Source organism: Lupinus angustifolius, unplaced genomic scaffold (genome assembly GCF_001865875.1).
Source record: "Lupinus angustifolius cultivar Tanjil unplaced genomic scaffold, LupAngTanjil_v1.0 Scaffold_608, whole genome shotgun sequence".
In the NCBI taxonomy this organism is placed as follows: Eukaryota; Viridiplantae; Streptophyta; class Magnoliopsida; order Fabales; family Fabaceae; genus Lupinus; species Lupinus angustifolius.
In genome coordinates, this window is record NW_017727938.1 from 1 (window position 1) to 15,230 (window position 15,230).

Here is a 15,230-nt window from a genome sequence, read left to right on the forward strand (position 1 = left end):
CATCCTCATCCAAACCCGACTCCTAATCCCAATCCTCATGCTCATAATCATCCTCATCTGTATCCTCATCCTCATCGTCATCCTCATCCTCATCCTCATCCTCATCCTCATCCTCATCCTCATCCTCAACCCTGAACCCTGAACCCTGAACCCTGAACCCTGAACCCTGAACCCTGAACCCTGAACCCTGAACCCTGAACCCTGAACCCTGAACCCTGAACCCTGAACCCTGAACCCTGAACCCTGAACCCTGAACCCTGAACCCTGAACCCTGAACCCTGAACCCTGAACCCTGAACCCTGAACCCTGAACCCTGAACCCTGAACCCTGAACCCTGAACCCTGAACCCTGAACCCTGAACCCTGAACCCTGAACCCTGAACCCTGAACCCTGAACCCTGAACCCTGAACCCTGAACCCTGAACCCTGAACCCTGAACCCTGAACCCTGAACCCTGAACCCTGAACCCTGAACCCTGAACCCTGAACCCTGAACCCTGAACCCTGAACCCTGAACCCTGAACCCTGAACCCTGAACCCTGAACCCTGAACCCTGAACCCTGAACCCTGAACCCTGAACCCTGAACCCTGAACCCTGAACCCTGAACCCTGAACCCTGAACCCTGAACCCTGAACCCTGAACCCTGAACCCTGAACCCTGAACCCTGAACCCTGAACCCTGAACCCTGAACCCTGAACCCTGAACCCTGAACCCTGAACCCTGAACCCTGAACCCTGAACCCTGAACCCTGAACCCTGAACCCTGAACCCTGAACCCTGAACCCTGAACCCTGAACCCTGAACCCTGAACCCTGAACCCTGAACCCTGAACCCTGAACCCTGAACCCTGAACCCTGAACCCTGAACCCTGAACCCTGAACCCTGAACCCTGAACCCTGAACCCTGAACCCTGAACCCTGAACCCTGAACCCTGAACCCTGAACCCTGAACCCTGAACCCTGAACCCTGAACCCTGAACCCTGAACCCTGAACCCTGAACCCTGAACCCTGAACCCTGAACCCTGAACCCTGAACCCTGAACCCTGAACCCTGAACCCTGAACCCTGAACCCTGAACCCTGAACCCTGAACCCTGAACCCTGAACCCTGAACCCTGAACCCTGAACCCTGAACCCTGAACCCTGAACCCTGAACCCTGAACCCTGAACCCTGAACCCTGAACCCTGAACCCTGAACCCTGAACCCTGAACCCTGAACCCTGAACCCTGAACCCTGAACCCTGAACCCTGAACCCTGAACCCTGAACCCTGAACCCTGAACCCTGAACCCTGAACCCTGAACCCTGAACCCTGAACCCTGAACCCTGAACCCTGAACCCTGAACCCTGAACCCTGAACCCTGAACCCTGAACCCTGAACCCTGAACCCTGAACCCTGAACCCTGAACCCTGAACCCTGAACCCTGAACCCTGAACCCTGAACCCTGAACCCTGAACCCTGAACCCTGAACCCTGAACCCTGAACCCTGAACCCTGAACCCTGAACCCTGAACCCTGAACCCTGAACCCTGAACCCTGAACCCTGAACCCTGAACCCTGAACCCTGAACCCTGAACCCTGAACCCTGAACCCTGAACCCTGAACCCTGAACCCTGAACCCTGAACCCTGAACCCTGAACCCTGAACCCTGAACCCTGAACCCTGAACCCTGAACCCTGAACCCTGAACCCTGAACCCTGAACCCTGAACCCTGAACCCTGAACCCTGAACCCTGAACCCTGAACCCTGAACCCTGAACCCTGAACCCTGAACCCTGAACCCTGAACCCTGAACCCTGAACCCTGAACCCTGAACCCTGAACCCTGAACCCTGAACCCTGAACCCTGAACCCTGAACCCTGAACCCTGAACCCTGAACCCTGAACCCTGAACCCTGAACCCTGAACCCTGAACCCTGAACCCTGAACCCTGAACCCTGAACCCTGAACCCTGAACCCTGAACCCTGAACCCTGAACCCTGAACCCTGAACCCTGAACCCTGAACCCTGAACCCTGAACCCTGAACCCTGAACCCTGAACCCTGAACCCTGAACCCTGAACCCTGAACCCTGAACCCTGAACCCTGAACCCTGAACCCTGAACCCTGAACCCTGAACCCTGAACCCTGAACCCTGAACCCTGAACCCTGAACCCTGAACCCTGAACCCTGAACCCTGAACCCTGAACCCTGAACCCTGAACCCTGAACCCTGAACCCTGAACCCTGAACCCTGAACCCTGAACCCTGAACCCTGAACCCTGAACCCTGAACCCTGAACCCTGAACCCTGAACCCTGAACCCTGAACCCTGAACCCTGAACCCTGAACCCTGAACCCTGAACCCTGAACCCTGAACCCTGAACCCTGAACCCTGAACCCTGAACCCTGAACCCTGAACCCTGAACCCTGAACCCTGAACCCTGAACCCTGAACCCTGAACCCTGAACCCTGAACCCTGAACCCTGAACCCTGAACCCTGAACCCTGAACCCTGAACCCTGAACCCTGAACCCTGAACCCTGAACCCTGAACCCTGAACCCTGAACCCTGAACCCTGAACCCTGAACCCTGAACCCTGAACCCTGAACCCTGAACCCTGAACCCTGAACCCTGAACCCTGAACCCTGAACCCTGAACCCTGAACCCTGAACCCTGAACCCTGAACCCTGAACCCTGAACCCTGAACCCTGAACCCTGAACCCTGAACCCTGAACCCTGAACCCTGAACCCTGAACCCTGAACCCTGAACCCTGAACCCTGAACCCTGAACCCTGAACCCTGAACCCTGAACCCTGAACCCTGAACCCTGAACCCTGAACCCTGAACCCTGAACCCTGAACCCTGAACCCTGAACCCTGAACCCTGAACCCTGAACCCTGAACCCTGAACCCTGAACCCTGAACCCTGAACCCTGAACCCTGAACCCTGAACCCTGAACCCTGAACCCTGAACCCTGAACCCTGAACCCTGAACCCTGAACCCTGAACCCTGAACCCTGAACCCTGAACCCTGAACCCTGAACCCTGAACCCTGAACCCTGAACCCTGAACCCTGAACCCTGAACCCTGAACCCTGAACCCTGAACCCTGAACCCTGAACCCTGAACCCTGAACCCTGAACCCTGAACCCTGAACCCTGAACCCTGAACCCTGAACCCTGAACCCTGAACCCTGAACCCTGAACCCTGAACCCTGAACCCTGAACCCTGAACCCTGAACCCTGAACCCTGAACCCTGAACCCTGAACCCTGAACCCTGAACCCTGAACCCTGAACCCTGAACCCTGAACCCTGAACCCTGAACCCTGAACCCTGAACCCTGAACCCTGAACCCTGAACCCTGAACCCTGAACCCTGAACCCTGAACCCTGAACCCTGAACCCTGAACCCTGAACCCTGAACCCTGAACCCTGAACCCTGAACCCTGAACCCTGAACCCTGAACCCTGAACCCTGAACCCTGAACCCTGAACCCTGAACCCTGAACCCTGAACCCTGAACCCTGAACCCTGAACCCTGAACCCTGAACCCTGAACCCTGAACCCTGAACCCTGAACCCTGAACCCTGAACCCTGAACCCTGAACCCTGAACCCTGAACCCTGAACCCTGAACCCTGAACCCTGAACCCTGAACCCTGAACCCTGAACCCTGAACCCTGAACCCTGAACCCTGAACCCTGAACCCTGAACCCTGAACCCTGAACCCTGAACCCTGAACCCTGAACCCTGAACCCTGAACCCTGAACCCTGAACCCTGAACCCTGAACCCTGAACCCTGAACCCTGAACCCTGAACCCTGAACCCTGAACCCTGAACCCTGAACCCTGAACCCTGAACCCTGAACCCTGAACCCTGAACCCTGAACCCTGAACCCTGAACCCTGAACCCTGAACCCTGAACCCTGAACCCTGAACCCTGAACCCTGAACCCTGAACCCTGAACCCTGAACCCTGAACCCTGAACCCTGAACCCTGAACCCTGAACCCTGAACCCTGAACCCTGAACCCTGAACCCTGAACCCTGAACCCTGAACCCTGAACCCTGAACCCTGAACCCTGAACCCTGAACCCTGAACCCTGAACCCTGAACCCTGAACCCTGAACCCTGAACCCTGAACCCTGAACCCTGAACCCTGAACCCTGAACCCTGAACCCTGAACCCTGAACCCTGAACCCTGAACCCTGAACCCTGAACCCTGAACCCTGAACCCTGAACCCTGAACCCTGAACCCTGAACCCTGAACCCTGAACCCTGAACCCTGAACCCTGAACCCTGAACCCTGAACCCTGAACCCTGAACCCTGAACCCTGAACCCTGAACCCTGAACCCTGAACCCTGAACCCTGAACCCTGAACCCTGAACCCTGAACCCTGAACCCTGAACCCTGAACCCTGAACCCTGAACCCTGAACCCTGAACCCTGAACCCTGAACCCTGAACCCTGAACCCTGAACCCTGAACCCTGAACCCTGAACCCTGAACCCTGAACCCTGAACCCTGAACCCTGAACCCTGAACCCTGAACCCTGAACCCTGAACCCTGAACCCTGAACCCTGAACCCTGAACCCTGAACCCTGAACCCTGAACCCTGAACCCTGAACCCTGAACCCTGAACCCTGAACCCTGAACCCTGAACCCTGAACCCTGAACCCTGAACCCTGAACCCTGAACCCTGAACCCTGAACCCTGAACCCTGAACCCTGAACCCTGAACCCTGAACCCTGAACCCTGAACCCTGAACCCTGAACCCTGAACCCTGAACCCTGAACCCTGAACCCTGAACCCTGAACCCTGAACCCTGAACCCTGAACCCTGAACCCTGAACCCTGAACCCTGAACCCTGAACCCTGAACCCTGAACCCTGAACCCTGAACCCTGAACCCTGAACCCTGAACCCTGAACCCTGAACCCTGAACCCTGAACCCTGAACCCTGAACCCTGAACCCTGAACCCTGAACCCTGAACCCTGAACCCTGAACCCTGAACCCTGAACCCTGAACCCTGAACCCTGAACCCTGAACCCTGAACCCTGAACCCTGAACCCTGAACCCTGAACCCTGAACCCTGAACCCTGAACCCTGAACCCTGAACCCTGAACCCTGAACCCTGAACCCTGAACCCTGAACCCTGAACCCTGAACCCTGAACCCTGAACCCTGAACCCTGAACCCTGAACCCTGAACCCTGAACCCTGAACCCTGAACCCTGAACCCTGAACCCTGAACCCTGAACCCTGAACCCTGAACCCTGAACCCTGAACCCTGAACCCTGAACCCTGAACCCTGAACCCTGAACCCTGAACCCTGAACCCTGAACCCTGAACCCTGAACCCTGAACCCTGAACCCTGAACCCTGAACCCTGAACCCTGAACCCTGAACCCTGAACCCTGAACCCTGAACCCTGAACCCTGAACCCTGAACCCTGAACCCTGAACCCTGAACCCTGAACCCTGAACCCTGAACCCTGAACCCTGAACCCTGAACCCTGAACCCTGAACCCTGAACCCTGAACCCTGAACCCTGAACCCTGAACCCTGAACCCTGAACCCTGAACCCTGAACCCTGAACCCTGAACCCTGAACCCTGAACCCTGAACCCTGAACCCTGAACCCTGAACCCTGAACCCTGAACCCTGAACCCTGAACCCTGAACCCTGAACCCTGAACCCTGAACCCTGAACCCTGAACCCTGAACCCTGAACCCTGAACCCTGAACCCTGAACCCTGAACCCTGAACCCTGAACCCTGAACCCTGAACCCTGAACCCTGAACCCTGAACCCTGAACCCTGAACCCTGAACCCTGAACCCTGAACCCTGAACCCTGAACCCTGAACCCTGAACCCTGAACCCTGAACCCTGAACCCTGAACCCTGAACCCTGAACCCTGAACCCTGAACCCTGAACCCTGAACCCTGAACCCTGAACCCTGAACCCTGAACCCTGAACCCTGAACCCTGAACCCTGAACCCTGAACCCTGAACCCTGAACCCTGAACCCTGAACCCTGAACCCTGAACCCTGAACCCTGAACCCTGAACCCTGAACCCTGAACCCTGAACCCTGAACCCTGAACCCTGAACCCTGAACCCTGAACCCTGAACCCTGAACCCTGAACCCTGAACCCTGAACCCTGAACCCTGAACCCTGAACCCTGAACCCTGAACCCTGAACCCTGAACCCTGAACCCTGAACCCTGAACCCTGAACCCTGAACCCTGAACCCTGAACCCTGAACCCTGAACCCTGAACCCTGAACCCTGAACCCTGAACCCTGAACCCTGAACCCTGAACCCTGAACCCTGAACCCTGAACCCTGAACCCTGAACCCTGAACCCTGAACCCTGAACCCTGAACCCTGAACCCTGAACCCTGAACCCTGAACCCTGAACCCTGAACCCTGAACCCTGAACCCTGAACCCTGAACCCTGAACCCTGAACCCTGAACCCTGAACCCTGAACCCTGAACCCTGAACCCTGAACCCTGAACCCTGAACCCTGAACCCTGAACCCTGAACCCTGAACCCTGAACCCTGAACCCTGAACCCTGAACCCTGAACCCTGAACCCTGAACCCTGAACCCTGAACCCTGAACCCTGAACCCTGAACCCTGAACCCTGAACCCTGAACCCTGAACCCTGAACCCTGAACCCTGAACCCTGAACCCTGAACCCTGAACCCTGAACCCTGAACCCTGAACCCTGAACCCTGAACCCTGAACCCTGAACCCTGAACCCTGAACCCTGAACCCTGAACCCTGAACCCTGAACCCTGAACCCTGAACCCTGAACCCTGAACCCTGAACCCTGAACCCTGAACCCTGAACCCTGAACCCTGAACCCTGAACCCTGAACCCTGAACCCTGAACCCTGAACCCTGAACCCTGAACCCTGAACCCTGAACCCTGAACCCTGAACCCTGAACCCTGAACCCTGAACCCTGAACCCTGAACCCTGAACCCTGAACCCTGAACCCTGAACCCTGAACCCTGAACCCTGAACCCTGAACCCTGAACCCTGAACCCTGAACCCTGAACCCTGAACCCTGAACCCTGAACCCTGAACCCTGAACCCTGAACCCTGAACCCTGAACCCTGAACCCTGAACCCTGAACCCTGAACCCTGAACCCTGAACCCTGAACCCTGAACCCTGAACCCTGAACCCTGAACCCTGAACCCTGAACCCTGAACCCTGAACCCTGAACCCTGAACCCTGAACCCTGAACCCTGAACCCTGAACCCTGAACCCTGAACCCTGAACCCTGAACCCTGAACCCTGAACCCTGAACCCTGAACCCTGAACCCTGAACCCTGAACCCTGAACCCTGAACCCTGAACCCTGAACCCTGAACCCTGAACCCTGAACCCTGAACCCTGAACCCTGAACCCTGAACCCTGAACCCTGAACCCTGAACCCTGAACCCTGAACCCTGAACCCTGAACCCTGAACCCTGAACCCTGAACCCTGAACCCTGAACCCTGAACCCTGAACCCTGAACCCTGAACCCTGAACCCTGAACCCTGAACCCTGAACCCTGAACCCTGAACCCTGAACCCTGAACCCTGAACCCTGAACCCTGAACCCTGAACCCTGAACCCTGAACCCTGAACCCTGAACCCTGAACCCTGAACCCTGAACCCTGAACCCTGAACCCTGAACCCTGAACCCTGAACCCTGAACCCTGAACCCTGAACCCTGAACCCTGAACCCTGAACCCTGAACCCTGAACCCTGAACCCTGAACCCTGAACCCTGAACCCTGAACCCTGAACCCTGAACCCTGAACCCTGAACCCTGAACCCTGAACCCTGAACCCTGAACCCTGAACCCTGAACCCTGAACCCTGAACCCTGAACCCTGAACCCTGAACCCTGAACCCTGAACCCTGAACCCTGAACCCTGAACCCTGAACCCTGAACCCTGAACCCTGAACCCTGAACCCTGAACCCTGAACCCTGAACCCTGAACCCTGAACCCTGAACCCTGAACCCTGAACCCTGAACCCTGAACCCTGAACCCTGAACCCTGAACCCTGAACCCTGAACCCTGAACCCTGAACCCTGAACCCTGAACCCTGAACCCTGAACCCTGAACCCTGAACCCTGAACCCTGAACCCTGAACCCTGAACCCTGAACCCTGAACCCTGAACCCTGAACCCTGAACCCTGAACCCTGAACCCTGAACCCTGAACCCTGAACCCTGAACCCTGAACCCTGAACCCTGAACCCTGAACCCTGAACCCTGAACCCTGAACCCTGAACCCTGAACCCTGAACCCTGAACCCTGAACCCTGAACCCTGAACCCTGAACCCTGAACCCTGAACCCTGAACCCTGAACCCTGAACCCTGAACCCTGAACCCTGAACCCTGAACCCTGAACCCTGAACCCTGAACCCTGAACCCTGAACCCTGAACCCTGAACCCTGAACCCTGAACCCTGAACCCTGAACCCTGAACCCTGAACCCTGAACCCTGAACCCTGAACCCTGAACCCTGAACCCTGAACCCTGAACCCTGAACCCTGAACCCTGAACCCTGAACCCTGAACCCTGAACCCTGAACCCTGAACCCTGAACCCTGAACCCTGAACCCTGAACCCTGAACCCTGAACCCTGAACCCTGAACCCTGAACCCTGAACCCTGAACCCTGAACCCTGAACCCTGAACCCTGAACCCTGAACCCTGAACCCTGAACCCTGAACCCTGAACCCTGAACCCTGAACCCTGAACCCTGAACCCTGAACCCTGAACCCTGAACCCTGAACCCTGAACCCTGAACCCTGAACCCTGAACCCTGAACCCTGAACCCTGAACCCTGAACCCTGAACCCTGAACCCTGAACCCTGAACCCTGAACCCTGAACCCTGAACCCTGAACCCTGAACCCTGAACCCTGAACCCTGAACCCTGAACCCTGAACCCTGAACCCTGAACCCTGAACCCTGAACCCTGAACCCTGAACCCTGAACCCTGAACCCTGAACCCTGAACCCTGAACCCTGAACCCTGAACCCTGAACCCTGAACCCTGAACCCTGAACCCTGAACCCTGAACCCTGAACCCTGAACCCTGAACCCTGAACCCTGAACCCTGAACCCTGAACCCTGAACCCTGAACCCTGAACCCTGAACCCTGAACCCTGAACCCTGAACCCTGAACCCTGAACCCTGAACCCTGAACCCTGAACCCTGAACCCTGAACCCTGAACCCTGAACCCTGAACCCTGAACCCTGAACCCTGAACCCTGAACCCTGAACCCTGAACCCTGAACCCTGAACCCTGAACCCTGAACCCTGAACCCTGAACCCTGAACCCTGAACCCTGAACCCTGAACCCTGAACCCTGAACCCTGAACCCTGAACCCTGAACCCTGAACCCTGAACCCTGAACCCTGAACCCTGAACCCTGAACCCTGAACCCTGAACCCTGAACCCTGAACCCTGAACCCTGAACCCTGAACCCTGAACCCTGAACCCTGAACCCTGAACCCTGAACCCTGAACCCTGAACCCTGAACCCTGAACCCTGAACCCTGAACCCTGAACCCTGAACCCTGAACCCTGAACCCTGAACCCTGAACCCTGAACCCTGAACCCTGAACCCTGAACCCTGAACCCTGAACCCTGAACCCTGAACCCTGAACCCTGAACCCTGAACCCTGAACCCTGAACCCTGAACCCTGAACCCTGAACCCTGAACCCTGAACCCTGAACCCTGAACCCTGAACCCTGAACCCTGAACCCTGAACCCTGAACCCTGAACCCTGAACCCTGAACCCTGAACCCTGAACCCCTAACCCCTAACCCCTAAGCCCCTAATGCTTCTTAAGTATAACAAAATTTTCCTTGAAGAAAGTTGTCACCCATTATATTTTTATTTAAAATTATTACAATTTTGATTCCAAAAAATTAAATTTAAAAATGGAAAAGTAAAATAAACGTGTTGTAATTTGGATATTCATTACTTGTATGATCTATTCTGAAGTGACGAAGCATAATAACATTTTATTGGTGCACTAAACATTATATGTTATTGTAATTTATAATTAATAACTACTTGGCGATATTATATAAATAATAGTATTTGAAAATAAAATTGGGTTTTTTTTAAATGGAATTCATTACATCGCTAGTTGCATTGTTATAGTAGCACAAAGTAATGAATGCCATAAGCTTATAAGCTTACTGTTTCAGAAAATAGACATAAATGGATTTTTAATTATTTAAAATTATTATTTTTATAAAGTACTATATTATACCTTTTTCTGTAATGAAACACAGACATGCCAATAAATTAGTTTATTAAAAATAAGAATGTTAATGGTCCTTTAAAAATTTAAGAGACGATTAAACTAAGTGTGATGGTAACCGACATGTTTTGTTATAAATATATGAATTAAGGGACAACTAAAGAAGAGTCATAAGTAGTAAGTGCGAAAATCAGTGATGTACCTGCCATTTTATCATACTTCTCTCTCTTCTCCCATCTCCAAATTCTTCACTTCTTCTATTTCATCTTCTTCGATTAACTTCGCTCAGATTCGCTACCTTCGCTTCACAGATCCGTCCATTTTCTTCTTCTCCTACATGTTTTGCTTTCAATTTTATGTTTGTTATCCGCATTCTCATTGTTGCACCACCATGTCCAAACCACCCTCCGCCTTCCACTCCTCTTCTCCGCCGCATGAGCTGCCGCAAAGAAAACCTCCCCACTCTTCTCTAGGTGTCTTCTGATTCTTCACAGTAGAAGATCGCTGAATTGACGAAATTAGTTCCACTACTGAAAAAGAAACACTCCTAGTTCAAACCAAGCTCGAGCATTTGATATGATTTCAAAGAAACTGGAACAATCTTGATTACGGATATTTGTGCATTCTTTTAAGGATTTTGATTTATCTTTCTGCCAATAGGTGTATGTGCATATTTTTTGTGATGAGAAATGAAGGGTTGGAGATGGGAATTGCCGAATTGGCAACACTTCCATTAACGCATGGGGAAGGATTGAAGTTCAGATTAAGAAGCAGTATAAGCTGGTTGTGGTTCTTTCTTGATGTTCTTGCTACAAAACAACAACCAAACTTTAATATCAATATCAATAGGTGACTTCGACTACATGTACTGCCATAATGCTCTATCATATTCTTGTGCTTACATATATTTTTAAATTGTTTCCAAGATTTAGAATTTTAATCAAGAAAATGTAGTTTCTTGTCTATTATTTGGTAGGAAAAAGGTGATTTGGGCATTGTTGCCCAAAGCAAGCCGTTCATCACAGTCTATGATGTTGAAACCTGATGCATTGACTATTAGTATTGATAGTGTTATTCTTATTAGTACTTCTCACCCCCTGCTCAAGCATCTATTTGTTGTTTTATTCTTTTAGATTTAGGGATTAATAAGTGTTTAGATTGTAATTTATTTTATCTTTTTATATTTATCATTGATTCTCCTTGGTGTGTTCTGCTCTTTTTATATTGTGATCTATAGGCAACAAAGGCTCAAAGGATTAGTATTGTTTGTGGCATGGGACTCTGTTTCAGCTCCAAAACTAAAGCTGGGACCCCAGCATTGGTATTTAAATAATTTTCTCCACTTTATTCTTTTCCATGGCCCTTTAAGCAATCGCTGATGTTGAATTCGGTTTAGAAACTTAAGATTGATGTGCTATTATGTGGATTGATGATATGCTATGTCACTTTCGCTTTGCCAAGAACTGCACTTCACAAGGCCAAGCTGATTTAAGCTTAGGTTCCTTGCTCTTCTAATTTTAATTCTTTAATGGAAGCTATAATCTTCCACATTGCTGCTAAATTATCACATTTTAATATAATTTGTTTTATTGGTGATTTGCATGCAATCTAAGCTATAACATTGTATGTGACTTACCACATAATTTTAGGCTTTCAAGTAAGTGATAACACATATTGTGCACGTTATCTATAACCAGAAAATATTGGAGATTGGCATGGTGTAGGTGTTTCCCTGCACCCTTTAGGTGATTGCGTGTATTGATCTTCATAATATAATACTTGCATGTATATTGTGTTTATCACTCTATCTAGAGTGGCATAGTTTGGCCCTTTAATTGGGCTAGTTACAATCTCTTAAAGGATTGGATTTGATTCATTTGTAAAATGAGTACTTCTTTTCACGTGTTTTGCCTTAGTTTTGGGTTCTTTGGAACTAATTTAATTAAAATTTAGAGGGATGAGATTTGTTAACTTCTTTCACTAGCGTCCTGAAATATTATATGACTTAAAATTGCACCATCAAGTAAAGCTGGTAGGTTGGCTTATACCAATAATCTGATACCTGCAGTACCTCTTGGACTCCTTGGGTTGCTTCTGTTGTTCCAGGTATTAGGAGACTTTTTATTTTGTTTGCTCCAAGGGGTATTATGTTTTCTGTTCCAATTTCTAGAAGCTAATTTTCCCCTTACTATTGTCGTTTATTTTTGCAGACAACTAGAGTGGGGTTCTTCTCTAATGATGAGTCTTTAGTTTATTCTCTTCTTACCTTCCAATAACTTTGTGGTTTATGTATGGTATGCTATCCTAAGCCTTAAGCCTTAAGCCCTAATCCCTAAGCCCTGAGCCCTAACCCATAACCCATAAACCCCAAACCCTAAACCCAGACAAGCCCCACACAATCCCATAACAAGCCCCAGACATACCCGAGACATGCCGCAGGCAAGCCCCAGACAAGCCCAAGACATGTCACAGACAAGCCCCAGACATGTCGCAGACATGCCCCAGACAAGCCCCACACATGCCCCAGACAAGCCCCACACATGTCCCCGACATGTCCCCCACATGTCCCCGACATGTCCCAGGCATGTCCCAGACATGTCCCAGGCATGTCCCAGACATGTCCCAGACATGTCCCAGACAAGGCCCAGACAAGGCCCAGACTAGGCCCAGACATGCCCCAGACAAGGCCCAGACAAGGCCCAGACATGTCCCCGACATGTCCCAGACATGTCCCCGACATGTCCCAGGCCCCGACATGCCCCCGACATGGCCCCGGCATGCCCCCGACATGGCCCCCACATGTCCCAGACATGTCCCCGACATGTCCCAGCCATGTCCCCGGCATGTCCCAGCCATGTCCCCGGCATGTCCCAGCCATGTCCCCGGCATGTCCCAGCCATGTCCCCAGCATGTCCCAGCCATGTCCCCAGCATGTCCCAGCCATGTCCCAGCCATGTCCCCGGCATGTCCCAGCCATGTCCCCGGCATGTCCCCGGGGCATGTCCCCGGCATGTCCCCGGCATGTCCCCGGCATGTCCCCGGCATGTCCCCGGCATGTCCCCGGCATGGCCCAGACATGCCCCAGACATGGCCCCGACATGGCCCCGACATGGCCCAGACATGCCCCGACATGCCCCAGACATGCCCCAGACATGCCCCCGACATGCCCCAAACATGTCCCCGACATTCCCTAGACAAGTCTCCGACGAGCTCTCAGTAAGCCCTAGACAAGCCTCCGACGAGCTCTCGATAAGCCCTAGACAATCCCCATAAAATCCTCAGACAAGCCCTAGAAGACCCCCTAAACCCTAAAGACTTTTGAAAGATTTCCGCCAATTGATATCTAAAAAAGGACTTGGTTGAACTTGAAATTAGAATCCTTGAATTGAATGTGAATAAATTGATCAAGATTTATTAACGATCAGATTATATTTGTTTGAACACAAGTATAGGACCAACCGGGGTTTTGGTCATGGTATAAAAGATATTTTAGAAGCCCATAAAGGTCCAATTATAGGCCAGAGTCATAAAGGTTTATATGAGATCCTAACAACATCATGGCATGCTTAATTATCTATTAACCTACATTGACTTTGTTGGGAGGTGTAGACGCTTAAGCTAGGAACAGCAGTAAGGTCCCTATTGATATTTATTTGATTGAAGGTTATGGCAATAGACGCTAAGCGCGCTACATCTCCTATACAAGTTCAAACGAAGAAGATCTTGTCCAAGCTTGCATCCTTCTTATACCATTGGGAATGGAACATCTCTCCACTTGTTAGTGGTAGAAATTAAGGACTCTATTGCAGGTTTTGGTTGATTAAAGAATCCTCTCTAAAGCCCATATTTATGATCGTAATTGTATAGTTGTACGGAATCCCTAGGGATTGAATGGATAGGTGAAAATGGAGGGTGTGGAAGAACTAAGGAAAGTCATCCATAAGATTTCGTACCCTTCTGTCTATACGGAAGGGCAGAATGGATCATCAGAGGTTGGAAATTGACTCTAATTGGAACTTCCTCTGACTTATCACCGACAATCTGCTTAGGGTTCCAAACTCGACATTGGCAAATAAACACAAGGGTTGCGCTCGTTGTGGGACTTAACCCAACACCTTACGGCACGAGCTGTCGACAACGACTAGGTAAGCAAATCTGTGCTCGAGATCTTGGATCGAGAGTTCAATAACTACCCCCTAGCCCTAGGAAAGCGGCCTCTCTCTGTCCTCTAAGACACCTCTCATGTCATGCCAAGGTAGTGAAACCTTTCACCGGCGATATTGGGAATGAGCTTTCGCATCTAACGTACCATAAAAATACAGTATTCCCGCTTAGCAGTCTGCCCCTATTGCCTTTGATCAGTAAATTTTGGATAAGTTCGGAAGATGGTAAAGGTAGTATGCTTCCAAGCCACTGCACTAGATGCGCATGTAGTCGTAGCTAAGGCTTTTCATTCTATTTATCTTTGGATAATGGTATGACTTAAAAGTTACTTTCCTTCTCTTTTGCTACTCTCCTCCTGTTGTTTCTGATGCTTGGTCTTGAAGCTTGCTTCTTCTCTAGAGTTTTCTTGGTCATCAATACACCTTGTCCTTAATAGAACCGATCTTATTCTCAGAATTTCATACTTTTGTCGGATCCTTCCTATCTCCCGATACTATAGGAAACGAACTATTACCAAGCACTGAATGATACCATAGAAAGTGAGACATTAGCCCTAACAGTAAAAAGGAACTATCGGATTACAAGACCGGTAGGTGTTGAAATATTTTTCTTGTGAGATTTTGCAACGTCAGTATAATGGTTTCAAGAATATCTCAGTTATAACTTACTTCTAATAATCATGTGAATAAGTTATTCCTTCTTTGCCCCATCCCGGCTTTGTTAGAATAAATTCTAACGCCGGTACAATGGTATCAAATCAATCGCCTATTACATAATTATTAAGTACCTTTGAATACCATCTCGATTTTATGGAATAAATTCCAACACCGGTTTAATG

At 51.0% G+C, this 15,230-nt stretch overlaps 1 protein-coding gene across 1 annotated transcript; it reads right to left on the minus strand.

Moving 5' to 3' along the window:
• Positions 1-10,603: 10,603 nt before the first annotated feature.
• LOC109341738 lies at positions 10,604-13,415 on the minus strand. Its single transcript, XM_019579697.1, has 2 exons — positions 12,663-13,415; positions 10,604-10,732 (listed from the first exon to the last, which is right to left on the minus strand). The coding sequence occupies exons 1-2, from the start codon at positions 13,413-13,415 to the stop codon at positions 10,604-10,606; spliced, it is 882 nt and encodes a 293-aa protein (XP_019435242.1).
• Between the last annotated feature and the right edge of the window lie 1,815 nt (positions 13,416-15,230).

Bases quoted from the DNA above. Each gene is read 5' to 3' on its own strand.
- LOC109341738 (XM_019579697.1), bottom strand. From the start codon at position 13,415: ATGTCGGGGACATGTTTGGGGCATGTCGGGGGCATGTCTGGGGCATGT. The intron at 10,733-12,662 runs GCATGTCTCGGG...TCGTCAATTCAG, and splicing joins TTGTCTGGGGCTTGCCTGCG to CGATCTTCTACTGTGAAGAA.